General features: G+C 42.6%; 1 protein-coding gene across 5 annotated transcripts in view; it reads left to right on the forward strand.

The window, feature by feature from the left end:
• Positions 1-20,294, forward strand: part of kcnma1a (potassium large conductance calcium-activated channel, subfamily M, alpha member 1a) — a gene marked incomplete at both ends in the record, with an annotated part of 253,440 nt that overhangs the window by 211,625 nt on the left and 21,521 nt on the right. For 4 of the 5 annotated variants that reach the window (XM_084168518.1, XM_084168519.1, XM_084168520.1 and 1 more), the window contains 4 exons: positions 8,382-8,475; positions 17,528-17,651; positions 18,826-19,050; positions 19,871-20,063. In XM_084168518.1, the coding sequence (XP_084024644.1) occupies positions 8,382-8,475; positions 17,528-17,651; positions 18,826-19,050; positions 19,871-20,063 (636 nt within the window). Of the gene's footprint in view, positions 1-2,718; positions 2,752-8,381; positions 8,476-17,527; positions 17,652-18,825; positions 19,051-19,870; positions 20,064-20,294 lie in introns of all 5 variants that reach the window. The other variant, XM_084168517.1, reaches the window with a different exon arrangement.

The following is a 20,294-nucleotide window of genomic DNA, read 5'->3' on the forward strand; positions in this document are numbered from 1 at the left end:
CCCCATCTTAGCTACTGTTGTATCAACATGTTTTGACCATGACAGTTTACAATCCAGGGTTACTCCAAGCAGTTTAGTCACCTCAACTTGCTTTCCACATTATTTATTACAATATTTAGTTGAGGTTTAGGGTTTAGTAAATGATTTGTCCCAAATACAATGCTTTTAGTTTTTGAAATATTTAGGACTAACTTATTATTTTGCCACTCGTTCTGAAACTAACTGCAGCTCTTTGTTAAATGTTGCAGTGATTTCACTCGCTGTAGTAGCTGACGTGTATAGTGTTGAGTCATCCGCATACATAGACACACTGGCTTTCCTCAAGGCCAGTGGCATGTCATTAGTAAAGATTGAAAAAAGTAAGGGGCCTAGACAGCTGCCTTGGGGAATTCCTGATTCTACCTGGATTATGTTGGGGAGGCTTCCATTAAAGAACGCCCTCTGTGTTCTGTTAGACAGGTAACTCTTTATGGGTTAGGGATCGCTATCACTGGATTTTCTCTGTATTTTCCCCTTTTTTTCTGTCTTTCAGAGTGGATAAGATGTCTCTGACCACGATGACTTCATTCACATCTGAAATTGATTTTCAACTGGTTTCTTCTTAAATAGTATTTTCTTATTTATTTACTCTATCTGCGAGGCACTTCACATCATATGTTATGAAACATGTTACATTTAGACCACACATTATCCAGAGTTGTTTGCTAATTGAAATATACATGGACGGGCTAATAGAAGACGTGAAACTTATAGCCGTGTATAAGTCTAAAGTGGGTGTGCTTCTTCCTAAGTCAGAGCAGTGATTCAGCTAGGAAGTAGTCAGTTGTAGTCATCTTTGGGACACGTTGTTTTTGGTCTCTCAGGGCGTTGTTTGTCCCAGCTTCTGGGGACCATCTGGGGCAAAGATTCCGGCCTGGAGGCTGGGTTCGGGCAGGGTTAGGGTCAGGAGAAGGGGTTTGGACTAAAGCTGGGACTGGGGGTTGGAGCTGGGACTGGGGGTTGGGGCTGCAGGGCTGGGCAGAGTTAGGACCAGGAGAAGTGGTTTGGGCCTGGAGCCAGAGGCAGAGGGTTGGGGCTTGGGCTGTTTGCTGTGAACCAGAGACTTAAGGCTGTGGCTAGTCTGTGTCTGACTTAGAGGGAGATGGGTGTACGTGTGTGTCTCAGCGGCAGGCGATCCTTATCCAGCCTGACGTGGAAATTATGTTAGCATTTTTATTTCCCCGGCTCTGCTAGTCCGTCACCGAAACCTGCCCTGACAGGTCCTGTCCACCAGGCAAGTTTGGATCCCCCCTCTCCCCTCCGCGGCCCTCCACGCTCCTCCATCGCGCTACCCCTCAGACGCTAGCCGGTTAGCCTGCCGCCTCTGCGGAAGCAGGTAGATCGATAACGACAGATGCCAGGGCCAGCGAGCATCCCTGTTTGAGGGTGTGTGTCACAGGGCAGCCCTGGGCCTTCACTGTCGAAGACAGAGCAGGGCAGAGCAGAGCAGGGAGGGCTAGGCTAGCTAGCTCACAGTCTATGGGAGAATCTCAATTGCATACTCCTCATGTCCTCTCTCCTCGCCTCCTTCTTAAAGCCCATTGGAGGAGAAGATCAGAGGGGAGGGACCTCTGGCTTTCTCATCCAATTGGTTTTGAGAAGGAGGCGAGGAGAGAGGATACGATGAGTATGCAATTGAGATTCTCCCTTTGACTCCATCCCAAATAGAACCCTATTTGCTATATATTGTGCATTACTTTGGCCAAAGGCCTCCCTTGTTTACTTCATACAAAGAAAACGGCTCAAACGGCAAACTCAGAATGACTTACTAACTATGGTGTGTTAGGGGTGCTACTGTCCAGTCCGTGGTGTGTGTGTTTCTTTGTCCCTCCTCAGTGTGTGTTATTGGGAGGTATGGGAGAGGGTAGACGTGTGTGTGACTGTCTTTCTGTTTGGGTTTGGTGTGTGTTCTGTTCAGTCTGTAGTCTGGGCTCATCCTTCCGTTCTGTGGGTCGTTCGTTATCTCTCCACTGTCCCCGGATCATTTTTGAATTGAATACTCTTTAAAAAAAACTATTGATAGCTCCATGATAGTCCCACCTGATGATAGCTAAAAATAAAAAAATAATCTATCAATTATTGGATTAGTTTCAATGTAAGGGGAAAAACTTCAGCACATTGCTGAGCTACTTTAGGAGTGGTGAGCTCATCTGAAAATGATTCCTAACCACAAAACAGGATTTTGATAACGTCCCACAGTCCCACAGTTTTGTTTCATTTTCCAGAAGCACAGCTTTATTCCCTCCCGTTTCACCTCGCTCTCTCTGTGGTCATACAGTCCATCTCTCTCATTCACCTCCTTCACCTCATCCATCGCCTCCTCTTTTACCATTTTGCACTATTCTCTCCATTCAGCTCACATTTTGCGCAATCACCAATGTGTTTTAAAATAGTTCTGATTCATTATTGTCTAACCATTTTATTTTTACATCATTTTACATCTATCTTAAATAATTTGATCTCTATTTCCTGTGATCTGTCTGTCTGTGATGTCTGTTGATGATGTCTGTCTATGATGTTTGTCATGTCTGTCTGTCTGTCTGTCTGTCTGTCTGTCTGTCTGTCTGTCTGTCTGTCTGTCTCTCTCAGTTCGGTCTGTCTTTCCGTCTCTCTCATCATGATCATCACCACTCTCTTCCTCCATGTAATCTGTCATTTGTCTCTTGCACTTCTCCTCAGCCAAATATAAGTATAATGGATATGTCAGATCACGTAAGTGTGTTTCTCTGTCCCTCCCCATCCTTGCTTCTGCGACCAACCCCACCCAAACCCCTCCTCATGTTTAGACCTGTACTAGTCGCCTCGCCATATCACCCCCCCCCCCCCCCCCCCCCCAAGTATTAATACAATGTTTTGGTTTGGTTTTTGTTCTCCACGTTTAGTTCTAGAACGCAAAGCTACCATCTTAAAGTCTCTGCTGTACATTATGTGAATTGATGCAGTGGCCCTTGACACTAATAACAGAGTTTGTCCACAATGATGATGTGTAAATTAATCTTATGTCTGTCATTTTATAAGCTCCCCTTCCTTCTTACATCAGAAATGCATAGATAACGTCACTATATTCTCACTAATTGACCTAGCTAATTCAGTACAAAACAGATGCCTCCCTAACTGTATAACATATGTCCTTTATATATATACTTAACATACAGTATATTTGTAGTAATTTATTTAAGATCCATGCTCTTGTTCTTTGACGTTATGTTCAGCCCAATAAGGTTGTGTTTGTATTGTGCTGCGTTGAGCAGCAGAGGGCGCTACAGCACCAGGGAAAACGGGAAGTCAAAAAGAGACCTGCGTTCGGTTCAAAGCAGATTGCAATTTAGGTAAATCTCTCAGTATAAAGTATAGCGTTGACCAAATGTACTCTTTTCTATCCTGTTTCATATAGATAATGTGAATGTTCAATGCTGTTTGTTTGTTATAACATTATTTTTTCCAGTTTTCATACAGTTTTTTAATAACCATTTCAGATGCTTACTGTATAATACACTGCTTTCTGTGTTTGACATAACTACAGAAGTACTGTATGATTCCATAACAAAATAACTGTAATGATAATATTAATGTTAACAATATTATAAAATAATATGAATAATACAGAAATGCTAGTAATGCAATCCATAATAGTCCATAATGTTACACAGCAAAAAATACCACAACATACTATGATACCAATGTACTATCCAGCACCGGTAAGCCTAATATTAATACACACATCAAACTTAGCTCAGATACAATAAACAAACAACAATATCTTCAACAGTATTCTCTCTGCTGTCTTTTCCTATCTGTGATTTGCATAGGACCCTGATGGGGGCTTGCATGCGTGATGTCCCCGTCTTGTGATTAGCATTTCTGGTAGGGACAGTTGCCGTCTGGGCTGTTCTGAGTGCACAGTGGACCTGCCAGGGTGTGTGAACGTGCTCTAATGCTGCGCGTGTTTGACAAGGGCCAGATGAATCCAGGAGCTATCGGTGGCGCTCCGTAAATCAAGGAGGCAGCTGACGGCTGGGATAAACCTCTGTTTAGTGCCCTGGGGGGGTGGGGGGGACCGGCCAAGACCATGACCGCGACACACGCCACGACACACACAACAACCTAACAACCTACTCTACCAACCGACTAACCAGCAGGAGGACAAGAGAACACTTCCCCTGCGCTCCCCCACTTTGAAGACCAGCTATTTGGTTTACCTCCCTTTCTTAAACCTCTTTCCCTCCTCTTTTCCTCCTCTTTTCCTCTCCCTCCTCTTTCCCTCCTCTTTTCCTCTCCCTCCTCTTTCCCTCCTCTGTTCCTCTCCCTCCTCTTTCCCTCCTCTTTTCCTCTCCCTCCTCTTTCCCTCCTCTTTTCCTCTCCCTCCTCTTTCCCTCCTCTTTCCCTCTCCCCCCTCTTTCCCTCTCCCTCCTCTTTCCCTCCTCTTTTCCTTGTTGTCTCCTATCCTTTTTTTTTGCTTTCCATTCTTTTCTTTTCCTCCCTTCTGTGTGTGTTCAGAGAACAATTATAATAGAAATCATTCCACTGTGGTTTTAAATGTGCATTTCCATCTACCAATACCGTAAGACAGTATTATGTGGATTTGTCCCCTACATTTGCCTGTAGAGGGGTTTGGGAAATAATTTGGCCTGACTATTTTCAGACAGGCTGTGTTACTTCTTTGTTCTAACACGCTTTGTAGCTAAATGGAAAGAGAGGGAGAAAAAAGCAGAAAAAGCTTTTAATTAATTCATGTTTATTAGGAATGGCAAAGCAAATGTCATATTGAACATTTTATTTTAAGCGTATGCCAAGTGCCTAAGTGGTGCTAAGTAAAACCGAGGTGTCATCGTCAATTACTGAAAAAATGATGGCTGCTTTCATGGCACACATACAGGCCCTTCTCAAGTCATCTTCAAGGGGGAAATAAATGGTCCAACAATGAAATTCACATTAACTTTTCCCCCTTAAAATATTTAGTGATTCATTCACATGCAGGGGAAATTATTAATAATTTATAGAACATTGTTTTAATAAGGATTTATTTTGTGTCAGTGTTTGTAACTGCGTATTAGCATGTTTACTGTACATGTTTAAAAAAATAAGCAGAAATGTAATCCATAACATTTATCCTAAAATGTATATATCTGCTGAATATAATGACATGTAGCTTTTTTTAACACACAAGCTGCATTCAATTTAATATTTTACGGCACAAGATAGTAAAGTAAATACCATTGTCATTCTATCTATCTAGGAATCTGTCTCCCCAGCCTTTCTTTTTTCACTCTGTTTATTCTCCATTGTTTGACAGTGAAGGATGAAGTTAGATCATCTTTACAAAACCGATCGATTAAAATTGCCAACTGCACCTCCTCCTCCAACTGCACCTCGCCCTCCTCCACCATCACCTCTAATGCCATGCATCCCCAAGCACCGCCTCGCCCCTCCCTCCACCAGAACCCCCCGGCCCCCCAGGGAGAGGCCACCGCCGTACCCCTCGTTAATAACCGTAAAGGAAGCCTGCTTCCTCCGGGGGTGGGGCTGGGTCTTGGGCCCCACAGGGGGTTCCGCGTCAGTATCTCAGGCCCCGGCAGGGGGGACACGGCTGGCAGGGTCCTGGCCGAACAGAGCAGGCTGAACCGGGCCCGCAGCCTGCCGGTGAAATACTGTTACCACCCCAGTAACGCATCTCTGCACGGCCACAGCAGCAGGTTCTGTAGGTTGACCCCTTTACCAGGATGCATCAGTCCCTGTCAGTCCCTAACACCCTGTACTGTCCTGTACTGTCACCCTGCGTCCGTCGCCTGCCTGCATGCGGGTTTCACTGAGCTGCTACTAGATGCTGCTGCTAGTTGTAAATACCACCACCGCCGGCGCCACTGCTGCTGCTTTGCATGAAGGCAGTTCTCATACGCTCACTAATGCAACACGCAGTGCTGTGTGTGTGGCTGCTATGTAATAGGACTAGTGGATGACTTTGAAGGGTTATTGGTACCTGGCGTAGTGATAGAACACATGTAGTCCTTAGTCCACCTGCAAATAGAGGAATTTATACAATGTGTTACTGTTTTATTGCATTTTTATAAATGCCCTGTGAAGTTTGGGTAGTTTTGATTTATTTGTTATTATATTTAAGTGATGTGGTGATAGGGAAATCGCTAACCTGATCATTGAGCCAACAACAGTCTGCTATATCAGTCTCAGAGAGATTTGTGTAGATAGCAGTTTAGTTTTCAAAGTACTGTAATGTCAATGCTACAGTAACAGTCACACACAAGCTGTGATCCCCATGATGCAGTGCAGAACATGTTGTTTCATTGTTGATTATCTGAGTTTCGTTGTTGTGCTTCAATCACACTCGTTTTTAACATAACTGATCTATCACAAGGCCAAGGACATGAAACTGGCTAGGCCCAGAGATATGAGCCTGGATGTATCCACTAATATAGAACAATAAGCCAATCAATGAAGGGAAGTAATATTTTATTCTGTGATATTTTCACAAAGTGGATTAGACTAGAGAGAGATGCATTTGTAAAGTGGAAGCGCTTTCTTGTAATATTAGCTACTCAGGACGCTACATTTGCGAAGCGGAAATGTCAGAGAATGGCATTTTCTTAGGAGGCAAAGTCACATTTATATATTTTATTAGTGCAATTAGGTGACAGTCTAGAAGGGATGCTCAGACAGAAATGAAATGTGCTCGGCGCATTCAGCGCTTGCAGCAACGCAACATTGATTTGCATTAATATCATGCTGTGGTATTGATTTCTAACCAAAGCACTAATACAGGGTTTGAAGTGACAGTGGCTTTGGCATTTGTGTGCTGTGGAGAATGCAGAGTGGATAAGAAGAGTGCCTGGGTGTCTGACTCTTAAAGCCCTTGGAACTCACAGACAGATGGTAAAAAAGATCAGACTGGTGTTAGCTAAACTGAAAGTCTTTAGAGTAGTGGGCCTGGATTTCTCTCTAGCTGTATTTTTCTCTTAGTCTTCTGTCTGTCTGGGATGGGAGAAAAGTTTTAATCTCCTGCAGAGTGAGGAGTAGCTGAGAGGAAAATAAACTTCTATCAGATCAAGCTAATCTAAAACTTCACTGTGCTGTCTGACTTTAGTACAGTGGCCCGGAGAGAAATAATTATTTTAAAAAGTTATAGATATTTGTTAATTTTTTTTGTGATGCTCAGCAAGTTTGTTCCTTAAGTATCTTTAAAACGTGTTATATTCATAATAATGCATACATCCTAGATTACTGAGTGTTTGCAAGGCCAGTAATTTTCTCAGATATTTCTGTTATTTTAAAGTTCTAGTTACTGTAATGTTAGGCTAATGCTAGGCTAATGCTAGGCTACTCAATCCTTTCCTGTTTGGAGGGCTGGTTGGGCATGTGATTGGCTACTCTGGGATGCTCGTGCAGTCCTGATTGGCTGAGTGTGCGTGGCATGGAGCTTAGACCTGTAGAAGAGCCATTGTGCTTCGTAGCTAGGGTTGGAAAATTGCGGTAACTTTCCCAAAATTGGATTTCTGGAAAACCTGGGAATTTGGGGAAAGTTACTTGAATTTTGAAACCCTATCCATATCTAGAGCTGGAATGATGGGGTGGGGGTCTGCCACATTAGTCATCCATTCAAAACAACCAAATTGCACAGAATCATCCTCTCTCTCTCTCTCTCTCTCTCTCTCTCTCTCTCTCTCTCTCTCTCTCTCTCTCTCTCTCTCTCTCTCTCTCTCTCTCTCTCTCTCTCTCTCTCTCTCTCTCTCTCTCTCTCTCTCTCTCTCTCTCTCTGTGTGTGTCTTTATCTCTCTAGCTCTGTCATTGCTTTTGTCCACCTTGGCCTACTGACAATAACAGTCTGTCCTAGTCACATGGCCCGTATTGGCTGGCCTAGGAAAGTATTGTCACACTGATGCAGACTGCTATTGGTCCAACCACACACAGACTAGACTGGATCTAAAGATTGCCACTGGATCTAAAGACATACTGGATATAAAGTGATCCACTCCTACTGTATAGAACCTAGTCCAGAGGAACAGAACCAAAGGGGGTGGGCTTTGGTGGAGTGAGCCGATGGCAAATTTGTCAGGTCTTACTAGGTGGTATTTCTCTTTGTGTTTTTTTCTCCTGCCTTTCTCAAATGTACCTTTGTCCGCTACTAACTAATGTGTTCTCTTTCTGACGGTCTTCTCTCTGACTCTGACATATTGTTATTTTTGTATGAGTTTTTTGTTGTTGGTGTTGAGTTTATTTTGCTATGGTTGATTGATTGAGTGTTGGCTTTGGTGTTCTTTGACGTGTCAGTTCCAGCTCACATTAACCTCCCCGTCTGTCCATAGCCTGACACTCTTTGCATGTGTTTGCAGTTGAAGATGAGCACCCGTCAACTCTGTCGCCCAAAAAAAAGCAGCGGAATGGAGGCATGCGAAACTCACCCAACAACTCGCCCAAAATGATGAGGTAAGACATTGATTTGATGCTTCAAACAGAAAGATGGAGAGGAAGTGTGAGGGTGGGAGGAAGGAGAGAGAAAGAAAGAGATGGATGGATGGTGGAAGGGGGGAACGAATAAGAAGGAGAGTAAGAAAGTCAGAGTGAGGAGTGGGAGAAGGAGAGACGGGTAGATGGTGGTGGTGGTGGGATGGTTGGAGAAGGAGGGGAGCCGAGCGAATGAGTGAGAGAGGAGAGGGGGAAGAAAGTGAGAGTGAGAAAAGGAGAGGACAGCTGGGCTGGCATGCTGTCAGACAGTGGGTAATGACAGAGCTGGAATATTTCTGTCATGAAAGACAGAGTCTGTGAGAGGAGGAGGAACTGTTTGAAAAACAAATCCTCTGGCTTTAAAGTGTCATCTGTCACCCCTTCACCCCCCCCTCCAACCCCCCTCCAGTCCCGTCCACATGTAGTCCTTAAACAACGCTGGCACTAACGACACCAGCAACCAATCAGAGTCCTCCCCGTGGTTCCTCTGCCCCGGGGCAGTGGGATCTATTGTGGGAACCCCTGCGACCACTGTTTCTGCTACTTAAGGCCATATGCGAGATGTATCATTGCAATCAAAAATGAATTTGCAATATTACCTTCCTTTTATCCTGTCCTCTGGAATTAAATTGCAGTTAATTGATTTTGAAAGATAAAAGGGTTTCGTTTTTTGTGCGGGAAGAGAGAGACAGCAGTAGGAATGCGACAGCGTGAAAATGCCGAGCGAGAGAGAGGGGAGGCTGTCCAATCGGGGTGGCAGGGTGGAAGCACAGTGGTGAAGATGGGAGAGAACAGGGACACAGCATAGTTCCACTCCCTTTTAAATTAGTGATTGTTGGGGCCCTGTCTTATAAATATACAATAGACATCTCCTAATGGTGCTGTGTATTTTATAAATATACAATAGACATCTCCTAATGGTGCTGTGTATTTTATAAATATACAATAGACATCTCCTAATGGTGCTGTGTATTTTTTGTCATGCAAGTCACAAAATGTTTGGAGTTGAAGAGCATATATTTAAGGCATCATATAGCATTCGATCTTGAAAAAACATCTCTTAAAATTTTATAAAAAGTACTATGAAAGCATACATAGGGATACAGTAAAATGTATGTGCTTTTCTCGATCAAATGACTGTTTCAGAACTATCTTTCACTCACAAGAGATTCTTAAACTATTATGAAAAAAATAATGAAAGATTCTATAATTATGTTTGCAAATTTCTTCTCACAAAAGTAACTCATTTTCTCATATCTTTGTGTCAATTGGTAGAAAGGGTGGTGCTGTTCATTTAAACATTGTCTTTTAGTTAATAGGATAGTTTTCTGTGTACTGTATGTTCTCTGCAAAGCTAAATCGATTCCTTTAGTGTGCTTTGTGTGGAAGAGTTGTTACTAGGTCCCATTAGGGCACCTTTGAACAGCATCCAAAATAAGTCCTTTGATTTATTGTAGGTACTACTTGTCCACGGGGTGGTTCTACTAAGCTAACATATGGAATTGTTTTAAGATGGTCATAGCAAGGATCATTTAGCTATTTGATTTGGAGTTTTAGGACCCCTTAAGGTATATCCCCAAAAAAATATTTACAAAAATATTTGATAAAACATTAAATTTGGCCTTACTGCTGTTAGCCCATAGAAACACATTGAATAACAGATTCATACATGGATGAACAGATAGTCCCCCAAAAAATTTAAAGAATGATCTGAGAGATATATAAGAAAGATCAGGAACCACAAAAGTAATTATTTGACAAGTAATTTTAAGCACTAAACTATCTACATTCATTTTTTAAACTGGTACCTGGCTACATTCAGACTAGCCTTGTGAGGCTTGTGGGCGTCCTAGAGCAAAAAATGAACGTGTTCGTGAGAGTCTCGTATTTCCATAGAGGGGTCATAGTAGTCTGTAGGCCAAACCGTTCGGACGCTACAGACGTTTTCATGAGAAGACCGATTTTCATGATGTCTCATGGTCTGGTAAACACCGCTCTAGCTCTGCCACCTTTCACCGCAGATGCAGAAGGGCAATATCTCTCGCTTAAACTGACAGATTTCGATGGGGATTTTTTTTTTAATGCTAATTAGATTTCAGCGGGGGAGCGGACATCGACCTTAGGGCATTTAAAAAGAGGAAACTGATACAAAAGAGAGAGAAATTGGCACGCTTCCAGCTAACTGCTAGTTTATATGGCTGCTTAGTTTTTGTTTCCTAACTTAAAGCAATAAACCTTTTTTTTCTCTCGTTCTCTCCTCTGCTGAGGAGATGGTCCCTGTTTGCCATGTAATATATGCATCTCCACTTTGATCTTGCAGTGATAATAATTCTTGGGAGTTATTTACTTGGTTTTAAAAAACGCTTCAAAGCGGTGTCAAAGTTGTCTCTGCTTTAGGGCTGCTTCTGTATTCTGCTGGCTCTTGGGTGCTGTGGATGACAGGTCCTCTGTTCTAGGTGTAGGCTTTTTCAAGTCATAGCCCTCAGCAAAACATCAGATTACCCAGCGCCGACCACAGCACCCCCCCCCCCCCCCAATGCCTGTCAATATATATATGATACCATATATATTAAATAAGCTTTACAAGTTGGATTTTATGCGCAATGAAAAGTGATTGTTTGAGGTAGCCTTAGGGACACTTTACTCTACAAGCAAGGAGGGGAAAAAACGCAGCAAAGAGAGCGAGCTAGCGAGAGAGCGAGAGAGCGAGAGAGCGTATACCATATCTAGTCTGGTTTTTACAGGACTTGCTGCCTGAAGGCCTTTGTAAATAAATAATGATCAACAGATTGGCTGTGGGTTTTTGAAAATCATGCCTTTGTCAGTTTGCATGATGGGTAGAATTTTCAAAGCGAGAGGCTGCCTTCATAGCCTGCTGGAGAGGGATTGGGGGAGCACACATCCCAAGCTAGCGACTGCCGAATGATGCAGTGGAATAACTCAACTCTGTTTTGAAATATACACTGAGGGAGAGAGGGAGAGGGCAATTTCTCTTCTGATAGGGGCTGTCTCTCATTGCCTAGGCTACTGTACAGTTAGGCCTTTTCTTTAGAGAAGGCAGTTAAATGCAAATACGGTGCCCTCCGTAATTATTGGGACAGTGAAGCCTTTTTTCTTCTTTTGGCTCTATACTCCAAAAGTTCGATTTTAAATAAAACAATGACTATGAGGTTAAATTGCAGATTGTCAGCTTTCATTTGAGGGTATTTAAATCCATATCAGGTGAACCGTTTAGAAACTACAGCACTTTTTGTAAATAGTCCCCCCATTTTTTAGGACCAAAAGTATTGGGACAAATTCACTTATGTGTATTAAAGTAGTAAAAAGTTGAGTATTTGGTCCCATATTCATAGCACGCAATGACTACATCAAGCTTGTGACTCTACAAATTTGTTGGATGCATTTCATTTGCTGTTTGTTTTGGTTGTGTTTCAGATTATTTTGTTCCCAATATAAATTAATGGTAAATAATGTAGTGTCACATTTATTGTAAATAAGAATAGAGTATGTTTCTAAACACTTCTAAATTAATGTGGATGCTACCATGATTACGGATAATCCTGAATGAATCGTGAATAATGATGAGTGAGAAAGTTACAGATGCATATCATACCCCTAAGACATGCTAACCTCTCACTATTATAATAACAGGGGAGGTTAGCATTTTTTGGGGGGTATGATATTTATGCCTCTAACTTTCTCACTCATCATTATTCAAGATTCATTCAGGATTGTTTGATTTCAAATCCAAACGTTTGGAGTATAGATCCAAAATAATAAAAAATGCTTCACTGTCCCAATAATTACGGAGGACACTGTATGTTGCAATGTACAGTACATTTACACTGGTCATTATCTAGCCAATTTAATATTAATGTTCTACAAAATGTTTTTGTATTGTAAGATACAGTATAAATCCATAGCATCTTAAGCTAACACACACACTTTACTGTAAGCTGATACAGTACAAGAAGGACAGTTACCCCCGACAGGGAAAGCCAACACAGCACTGGATAGATATCTGATATCTGAAAATGTTAGTCTGGGGGCCAGCTCAGCCTGTGCAAATATAAAGTAATTTCCCAATCAGCCAATCAGAAGTGTCATTGAGCTAACGAGCTGTGTTCGGCGTTGCACGCATTCCTCGCCAACCGTGCTCCTGGACAGGAAATAACACCATTCTCACAGACCCTTTTGATGGGTCACGAGACGCGTCTAATTGGGGTAAAGTCAGGACACACGTTCACCACGCGTATATCTCCTGGCGTGGTGTGGCTGACGCAAATGTCATGCCTGCTACCGTCCAGTTCACCCTGGTTGGTTCTAGGGTAGAGGAGAGAGAGTAGAGGAGAGGAGAGAGAGGAGAGTAGAGGGGAGGAGGAGGGGAGAAAAAGAGTGCAGAGGAAAGGACGAGAGGAAATAGGAGAGGAGGGAGATGGTCCTCTGTAGCTCAATTGGTAGAGCATGGCACTTGTAATGCCAAGGTAGTGGGTTTGATCCCCGGGACCACCCATACGTAAAAATGTATGCACACATGACTGTAAGTCGCTTTGGATAAAAGCGTCTGCTAAATGGCATATTATTATTATTATTATTAGATGAGAAGAAGGGAGAGGAAGGTAAGCGAGGCAAGAGAAGGGTTACAGGGCTCTTGACAAACAGGAAGACAGGCAGGCAGTCACACCGCTGACAGTTGTGTGAAAGATAGCTGTCTTTGGCAGTGGAGGAGGAGGAGGTGCCTGCCTGCCTGCACCAGTCAGCCCCCACGTGCCCAGATTGAAGTGACAGGGGCTCATGGAAAGTGAGTGGTGCAACATGCGGCTCAGAATGAAATATTCAGCCTGGGTGTAAAAGCACTAAATGTTGTCATAGTGTGAGTGTGAGAGTGTGAGAGAGTGTGAGAGTGTGTGAGAGAGGTGAGTGTGTGAGAGAGGTGAGTGTGTGAGAGAGGTGAGTGAGTGAGTGAGTGAGTGAGTGAGTGAGTGAGTGAGTGAGTGAGTGAGTGAGTGAGAGTGTGAGAGAGAGAGAGACTAATTTACACATCTTTCATGTGATATTTCTTGCAATGGAATGAACAGAGAGAGTTTGATTGAGGAAATGTGCTGTATGTCCCGTGATGTTTTCTCACACTTTATGCCAATGTCACCCTCATAAAGAGTGCTTTTTGCGTCTCTTTGATATTTTAAGTAGAAATTGTGCACCAACATTTCATTTTAAAAGCATGTTATATTAAATGAATGCCCTTTAATATAGACCACATATAAAATTCAATAAATCAGATTTTTAATATAAGTAAAAACTTGCTTAAGTGCCAAAATTCAGCATTTTGACATGTCCCTTCATGCACCCTCTGTGACTTCTAGGAAGATTTTAACCCACTTAACACAAACATTTCTCCAAGTTTTCACCATCATTATGAAGCCCTAGTTATTTTGTAGCTTTGACAAAGTCATTTATGAAGATTATTATGTATTATTATTATTTAATTGTGCAATTGTCTGGTGTTTTGTGGTGGAAAACTGAGCAGATTTTATTAAGTTGAACATGTGCTCTTCATGACAGAATGTTAAAATTAGGTGAAATATATACAGTGAGGGGAAAAAAGTATTTGATCCCCTGCTGATTTTGTACGTTTGCCCACTGACAAAGAAATGATCAGTCTATAATTTTAATGGTAGGTTTATTTGAACAGTGAGAGACAGAATAACAACAAAAAAATCCAGAAAAACGCATGTAAAAAATGTTATAAATTGATTTGCATTTTAATGAGGGAAATAAGTATTTGACCCCCTCTCAATCAGAAAGACTTCTGGCTCCCAGGTGTCTTTTATACAGGTAACGAGCTGAGATTAGGAGCACTCTTAAAGGGAGTGCTCCTAATCTCAGTTTGTTACCTGTATAAAATACACCTGTCCACAGAAGCAATCAATCAATCAATCAGATTCCAAACTCTCCACCATGGCCAAGACCAAAGAGCTCTCCAAGGATGTCAGGGACAAGATTGTAGACCTACACAAGGCTGGAATGGGTTACAAGACCATCACCAAGCAGCTTGGTGAGAAGGTGACAACAGTTGGTGCGATTATTCGCAAATGGAAGAAACACAAAAGAACTGTCAATCTCCCTCGGCCTGGGGCTCCATGCAAGAGCTCACCTCGTGGAGTTGCAATGATCATGAGAACGGCGAGGAATCAGCTCAGAACTACACAGGAGGATCTTGTCAATGATCTCAAGGCAGCTGGGACCATAGTCAACAAGAAAACAATTGGTAACACACTACGCCGTGATGGACTGAAATCCTGCAGCGCCCGCAAGGTCCCCCTGCTCAAGAAAGCACATATACAGGCCCGTCTGAAGTTTGCCAATGAACATCTGAATGATTCAGAGGAGAACTGGGTGAAAGTGTTCAGATGAGCATCAACTCAACTCGCCGTGTTTGGAGGAGGAGGAATGCTGCCTATGACCCCAAGAACACCATCCCCACCGCCAAACATGGAGGTGGAAACATTATGCTTTCTGGGTGTTTTTCTGCTAAGGGGACAGGACAACTTCACCGCATCAAAGGGACGATGGACGGGGCCATGTACCGTCAAATCTTGGGTGAGAACCTCCTTCCCTCAGCCAGGGCATTGAAAATGGGTCGTGGATGGGTATTCCAGCATGACAATGACCCAAAACACACGGCCAAGGCAACAAAGGAGTGGCTCAAGAAGAAGCACATTAAGGTCCTGGAGTGGCCTAGCCAGTCTCCAGATCTTAATCCCATAGAAAATCTGTGGAGGGAGCTGAAGGTTCAAGTTGCCAAACGTCAGCCTCGAAACCTTAATGACGGAGAAGATCTGCAAAGAGGAGTGGGACAAAATCCCTCCTGAGATGTGTGCAAACCTGGTGGCCAACTACAAGAAACGTCTGACCTCTGTGATTGCCAACAAGGGTTTTGCCACCAAGTATTAAGTCATGTTTTGCAGAGGGGTCAAATACTTATTTCCTCTCATTAAAATGCAAATCAATTTATAACATTTTTGACATGCGTTTTTCTGGATTATTTTGTTGTTATTCTGTCTCTCACTGTTCAAATAAACCTACCATTAAAATTATAGACTGATCATGTCTTTGTCAGTGGGCAAAACGTACAAAATCAGCAGGGGATCAAATACTTTTTTCCCTCACTGTATATATATTTTTTACCAAGTTACAATACCCAAAAGGTACTCAATTGGTGGAACGGCCCAGATATACTGTAAGACATAGGCATTATTTGCCTGTTTTGTAAATATAGAGTTAATATTAATTTTAGCGTTTTCAGGACATCCTTAGTGTTCTAACTTGTTCTTGTGTGCTTTGCAGACGATGGCTTTGTGAACATGTAAGGGTTTTTGAGGTGATACTGACCGAGAGAGAGCTATTTCCCTGTAGCCACATGGTAGACACTAGACAGACAGAAGCCTTTGTAGTCTGGCCCCTGGCTATCAGCTCAAAGCTACACTCTCTGACCCAGTGTTTCTCAATCCAGTCCTCGGGGACCCCCATGGGGTGCACATTTTTGTTCTATCACAGCACTAACACGGCTGATTTAATTACTGTAAGCAGCCTAGGTCACCAAGCCATTGCTTAGTTGAATCAGGTGTGTTGGTGCCGGGATAGAATAAAAATGCCTACACACCAATCAAAATCCTTCCTTTTATATTCAGTCAGAATGAGCCCGCGATATCGCATTCAGAGAAGGAGCTTCGCTCGCCAATTGTCTGTATTGGAAACCCTTTCAGAGGACATCCCAGATCATGTCTTGTAGAATGAGTACAAACACAGTGGAACCAATATTACCAGAGTGACGGGACCCCCCCACTCTTCCATGGTCAGTGTTAACGTTACACCTGATAAACTCAGTGGCCTGTCACTGTGCATCAGCCAGTTTGGAGGTGACACGCTGCTGATGAATCATTCATGGCCTTCAGTTGGGAACGCAAAATGTGATTGGGCAAATTCCTGAAATATTTAAAGTGCGGTCCTGTTAGAGCTTTTACTGTTGGTAGCGCTGCGTCGTGAGCGAGCAGGACGGAGCTAAAAGCCGGTAATTGACGCTCCATTCTAATACCTTTGTCATCTTTGTCAGCGGTGACTAATGCTGAGCGATTTGTGCTTTTTGAGGTCGGTTTCGGTTCGATAATTAAAAAATAACTGTTTTTCGATTATTACAGAATAAACCAATTAATAAAAGTCCCATGATGGTAGTGACTGCCCATGACTGCTTAACACTTATTAACCATCATTTAGTCACGTTACTTTACTTCAATAAAATATTTCCGTTGTCATCATCTCATCTCTATAGAGCTGCTGCCTATGCTGTCTGACAAAATCACAATTTTGTAGTTCTTCAAAGTAGATAAGACATACTGCTGAATACCAACTATCAATCACATAGATCATGTGTTTTCAGGTAGAGATACCCCGTGAAGCAACAGCTGCTCTCTATATCCCCTCACAATAGAGCATTCTCCTGTATTTTCCGTATCAGGTGTAAAAGAAACACAGACCAGATTCACAATGGATTATGGTCATTGTAGTTAATTACCATGTTTTATGCGTTAAACTATCTAGAATATTGGCCTGATGGAAACTACAACTCCCTACTACATTGCACAGTTCAGGCTGGATCTGATTAATCTCTAGAGAAACTGCAATGTGCGCATAGACCTCACAGAAAAAAAACGGAACGAAATGGAATTCAAATAATTGAACCGATGTGTCAATTAGTTGTTTAAAAAACAAAACATATCAGAAATGTTGGTTAATCGCTCAGCAAGTGACACAGTGGAAACTCAGCCCTTGCTCTCTCCCCAATGCTGCTACCAATATCCCTCAGCAACTCTGATGACTGGGTAGCTGTGTCATCTTGGGTTAGTGCAGAAAAGTGATAGTGAGTGGTGGTTTTAGGTTTCAACCAAACCTAGGTAATAATACAACACATATAAACCAAATACCATCAACTGTAACCATGGTGAGCTCATACTGTTGTGTTGTGTACCCTCAGCAGGCATGACCCTCTGCTAATCCCTGGGAACGAGCAGATCGAGAACATGGACATGAATGTGAAGCAGTATGACTCCACGGGAATGTTCCACTGGTGCCCGTCTAAAGAGATTGAGAAGGTCATCCTGGTGAGTGGTTTTCTGTCTCCCTGTAGTGTTGTCATGACACCAGTATCGCGATACTCGGAAGTAGCATGGCAAGCAAACAAAACATGAAGCAGACTTAATTTCTTGAGGAAAACCGTCCTGATGTTGAGAACAAAAAAACTAACAGCCTTATGTTGTCACCCACAGTTACATTTGTTTATTTTCCAAGCTATAGAACACAATATTTGACCAAAAGCAGGTTTTTGAAGAGTTTAGACTGCCTTGTGTTTTCCTTTTTGCCATGGATAATCGAAGATCATAGTATTGTGATACTGGTATCATGACAACCCTACTGTAGAGTTAACTGAGTTTAACCACAGTTATTAACATCCTGTGCAGGGATACAGTACCTACCCATCAACAGATATGGTAGGTGTTGTCCTACAGTACGTGTGACTCCGAAGATGATTTTCAGTTGTACAGTTTGATGATCTTACACTTTTTCCAATCATGTACATGTTTACACTGTTTTTAGCTGCGTAGTATGATAACTATTCTAATGGAGTTGGACGTTATTTGCACCTATTGGGCCAAAAATGAAGTATTGTTGAGGTACAGTAGGCTCTAAAGAAACAGTTTCCCTCGCATAACAGTAACAACCACATACTAATAATGTATATCCACATTTCTCTCAATGCCTCTCTGTTGTTACAAGGTGAGTCGACTGTTTTCTATGTACTGGGTCATAGTATAAAACCACCACAAGCATGGCTTTGAAAAGCAGTTTTATACACCTTACTCCTTGACCATGTAGTGTATCAACTGCATTGAACTGTGCTGGGTTTACCTTGAGTCTAACACCTCAAAGGGTGGGACTGCACTCTGCCTCTCTCTGTTTTCTGACTGCTATGTGTTTGTCCTCTTCTTTCTTTCTTTCTTTCTTTCTTTCTTTCTTTCTTTCTTTCTTTCTTTCTTTCTTTCTTTCTTTCTTTCTTTCTTTCTTTCTTTCTTTCTTTCTTTCTTTCTTTCTTTCTTTCTTTCTTTCTTTCTTTCTTTCTTTCTTTCTTTCACTCTCATTCCCTCTCTCTCGCCCCATTATTCTCTCTCGCTCTCACGCACCCCAATATTCTCTCTCTGTCTCCATGTCTCTCTCCCTCCTCTCACTCTTTCGCTCTCCCCCTCTCTCCCCTCTCTCTCTCCCTCTCTCCCTACTCAGACCCGGAGTGAGGCATCCATGACGGTGTTGAGCGGCCATGTAGTGGTCTGTATATTTGGAGATGTCACGTCCGCTCTAGTGGGGCTGCGAAACTTGGTGATGCCTTTGAGAGCCAGCAACTTCCATTATCACGAGCTGAAGCCCATAGTGTTTGTGGGCTCGCTGGAGTACCTGAGGAGAGAGTGGGAAACTCTACACAACTTCCCCAAGGTCTCCATACTACCTGTGAGTACCACTGTAATATGTACGGTTACAAGCCAAAGTTATACAACTGACAACATAATGAACTTACAGTACCATACTATAGAATGTCATCAATATCAGTACTCTCTGTGAGTAGACTAGTCTAATAACGCTCCAGGATTCAATACGAAAACCCAGCTGTACCGTTGTTATTTTGAGACAGTTGACTTGTATTTTCTCAGTTGACTTATGAGATCTCTTCCCTTTGTTGCCTCGCACTGTCCGAATGGAAACAATCTAAGGTGAAGGGTAAAATGACTGTGAGCAGTGATAAAGCAGTAATATCAGTAATAGCAGTATAGCATTAATTAGTGTTATAGTATTCCCTTTGTAGATTTATTTGTGATTTGTTGTGGTTGTTAGTTGGTGTTGTTGTGGCTGTTCTTGTCAATTCCACAACCGGTCCTGAATTCAATCTTCCATCAATTCAAAGCAGTGAATCCTGCCTATTCATACAGAGTTTTAAATGCACTGCAGCTGCCCTTTCTTGGCCATTTCAGATGTGAAACTCTGGCATGGCTGCCTGCTTTAGAGCTTGTTACTTCTGCCTTGACTGAGTATCAGAGAGCCCTAAGAAACCAAGGCTGTTAGCCTTCAGCGCCCACTACCCTTTAGATTAGTCCACGTCTCTGATTCCCCAGTGCCCAGTTAGATCAGCTGAATGTCACTGCCGCTAAAACTACAATACTTGTTATCTAATCTCCCAAAGCACCCCTCACTTAGTCTCTAATTAGTTTTTCTCTCCCCCTTCTTCTCTCTCTTCTCTCTCTCTGTCCGTCTCTTTTCTTCACCGCGCCTGAAGGGTACGCCATTAAGTCGTGCAGATTTAAGGGCTGTCAACATCAACCTCTGCGACATGTGCGTGATACTGTCGGCCAATCAGAACAATATCGACGACGCCTCGCTGCAGGATAAGGAATGCATTCTGGCGTCGCTCAACATCAAGTCTATGCAGTTTGACGACAGCATCGGGCTCTTGCAGGCTAACTCCCAAGGTAAGGACTGACTGGCCTACAAGATACAATACTGTTCTGGCTGCAGGGTAGAGGAGAGGGTAAGAGAGAAGGGAGAGGAGAGGATCATTTTACCACTTAAATCAGTACCTTTTTTCAGCATGGTATATAAACATGGTAAATAAAATGGAAAGTGGTGTTCAACCTCCTAAATAATATCCTTGAATGATGTGAAACCACATCACTGTTGTTACTGTATCTATGTCTGGCAGA

This window comes from Coregonus lavaretus, assembly GCF_964263955.1.
Source record: "Coregonus lavaretus genome assembly, chromosome: 1".
Lineage (NCBI taxonomy): Eukaryota > Metazoa > Chordata > Actinopteri > Salmoniformes > Salmonidae > Coregonus > Coregonus lavaretus.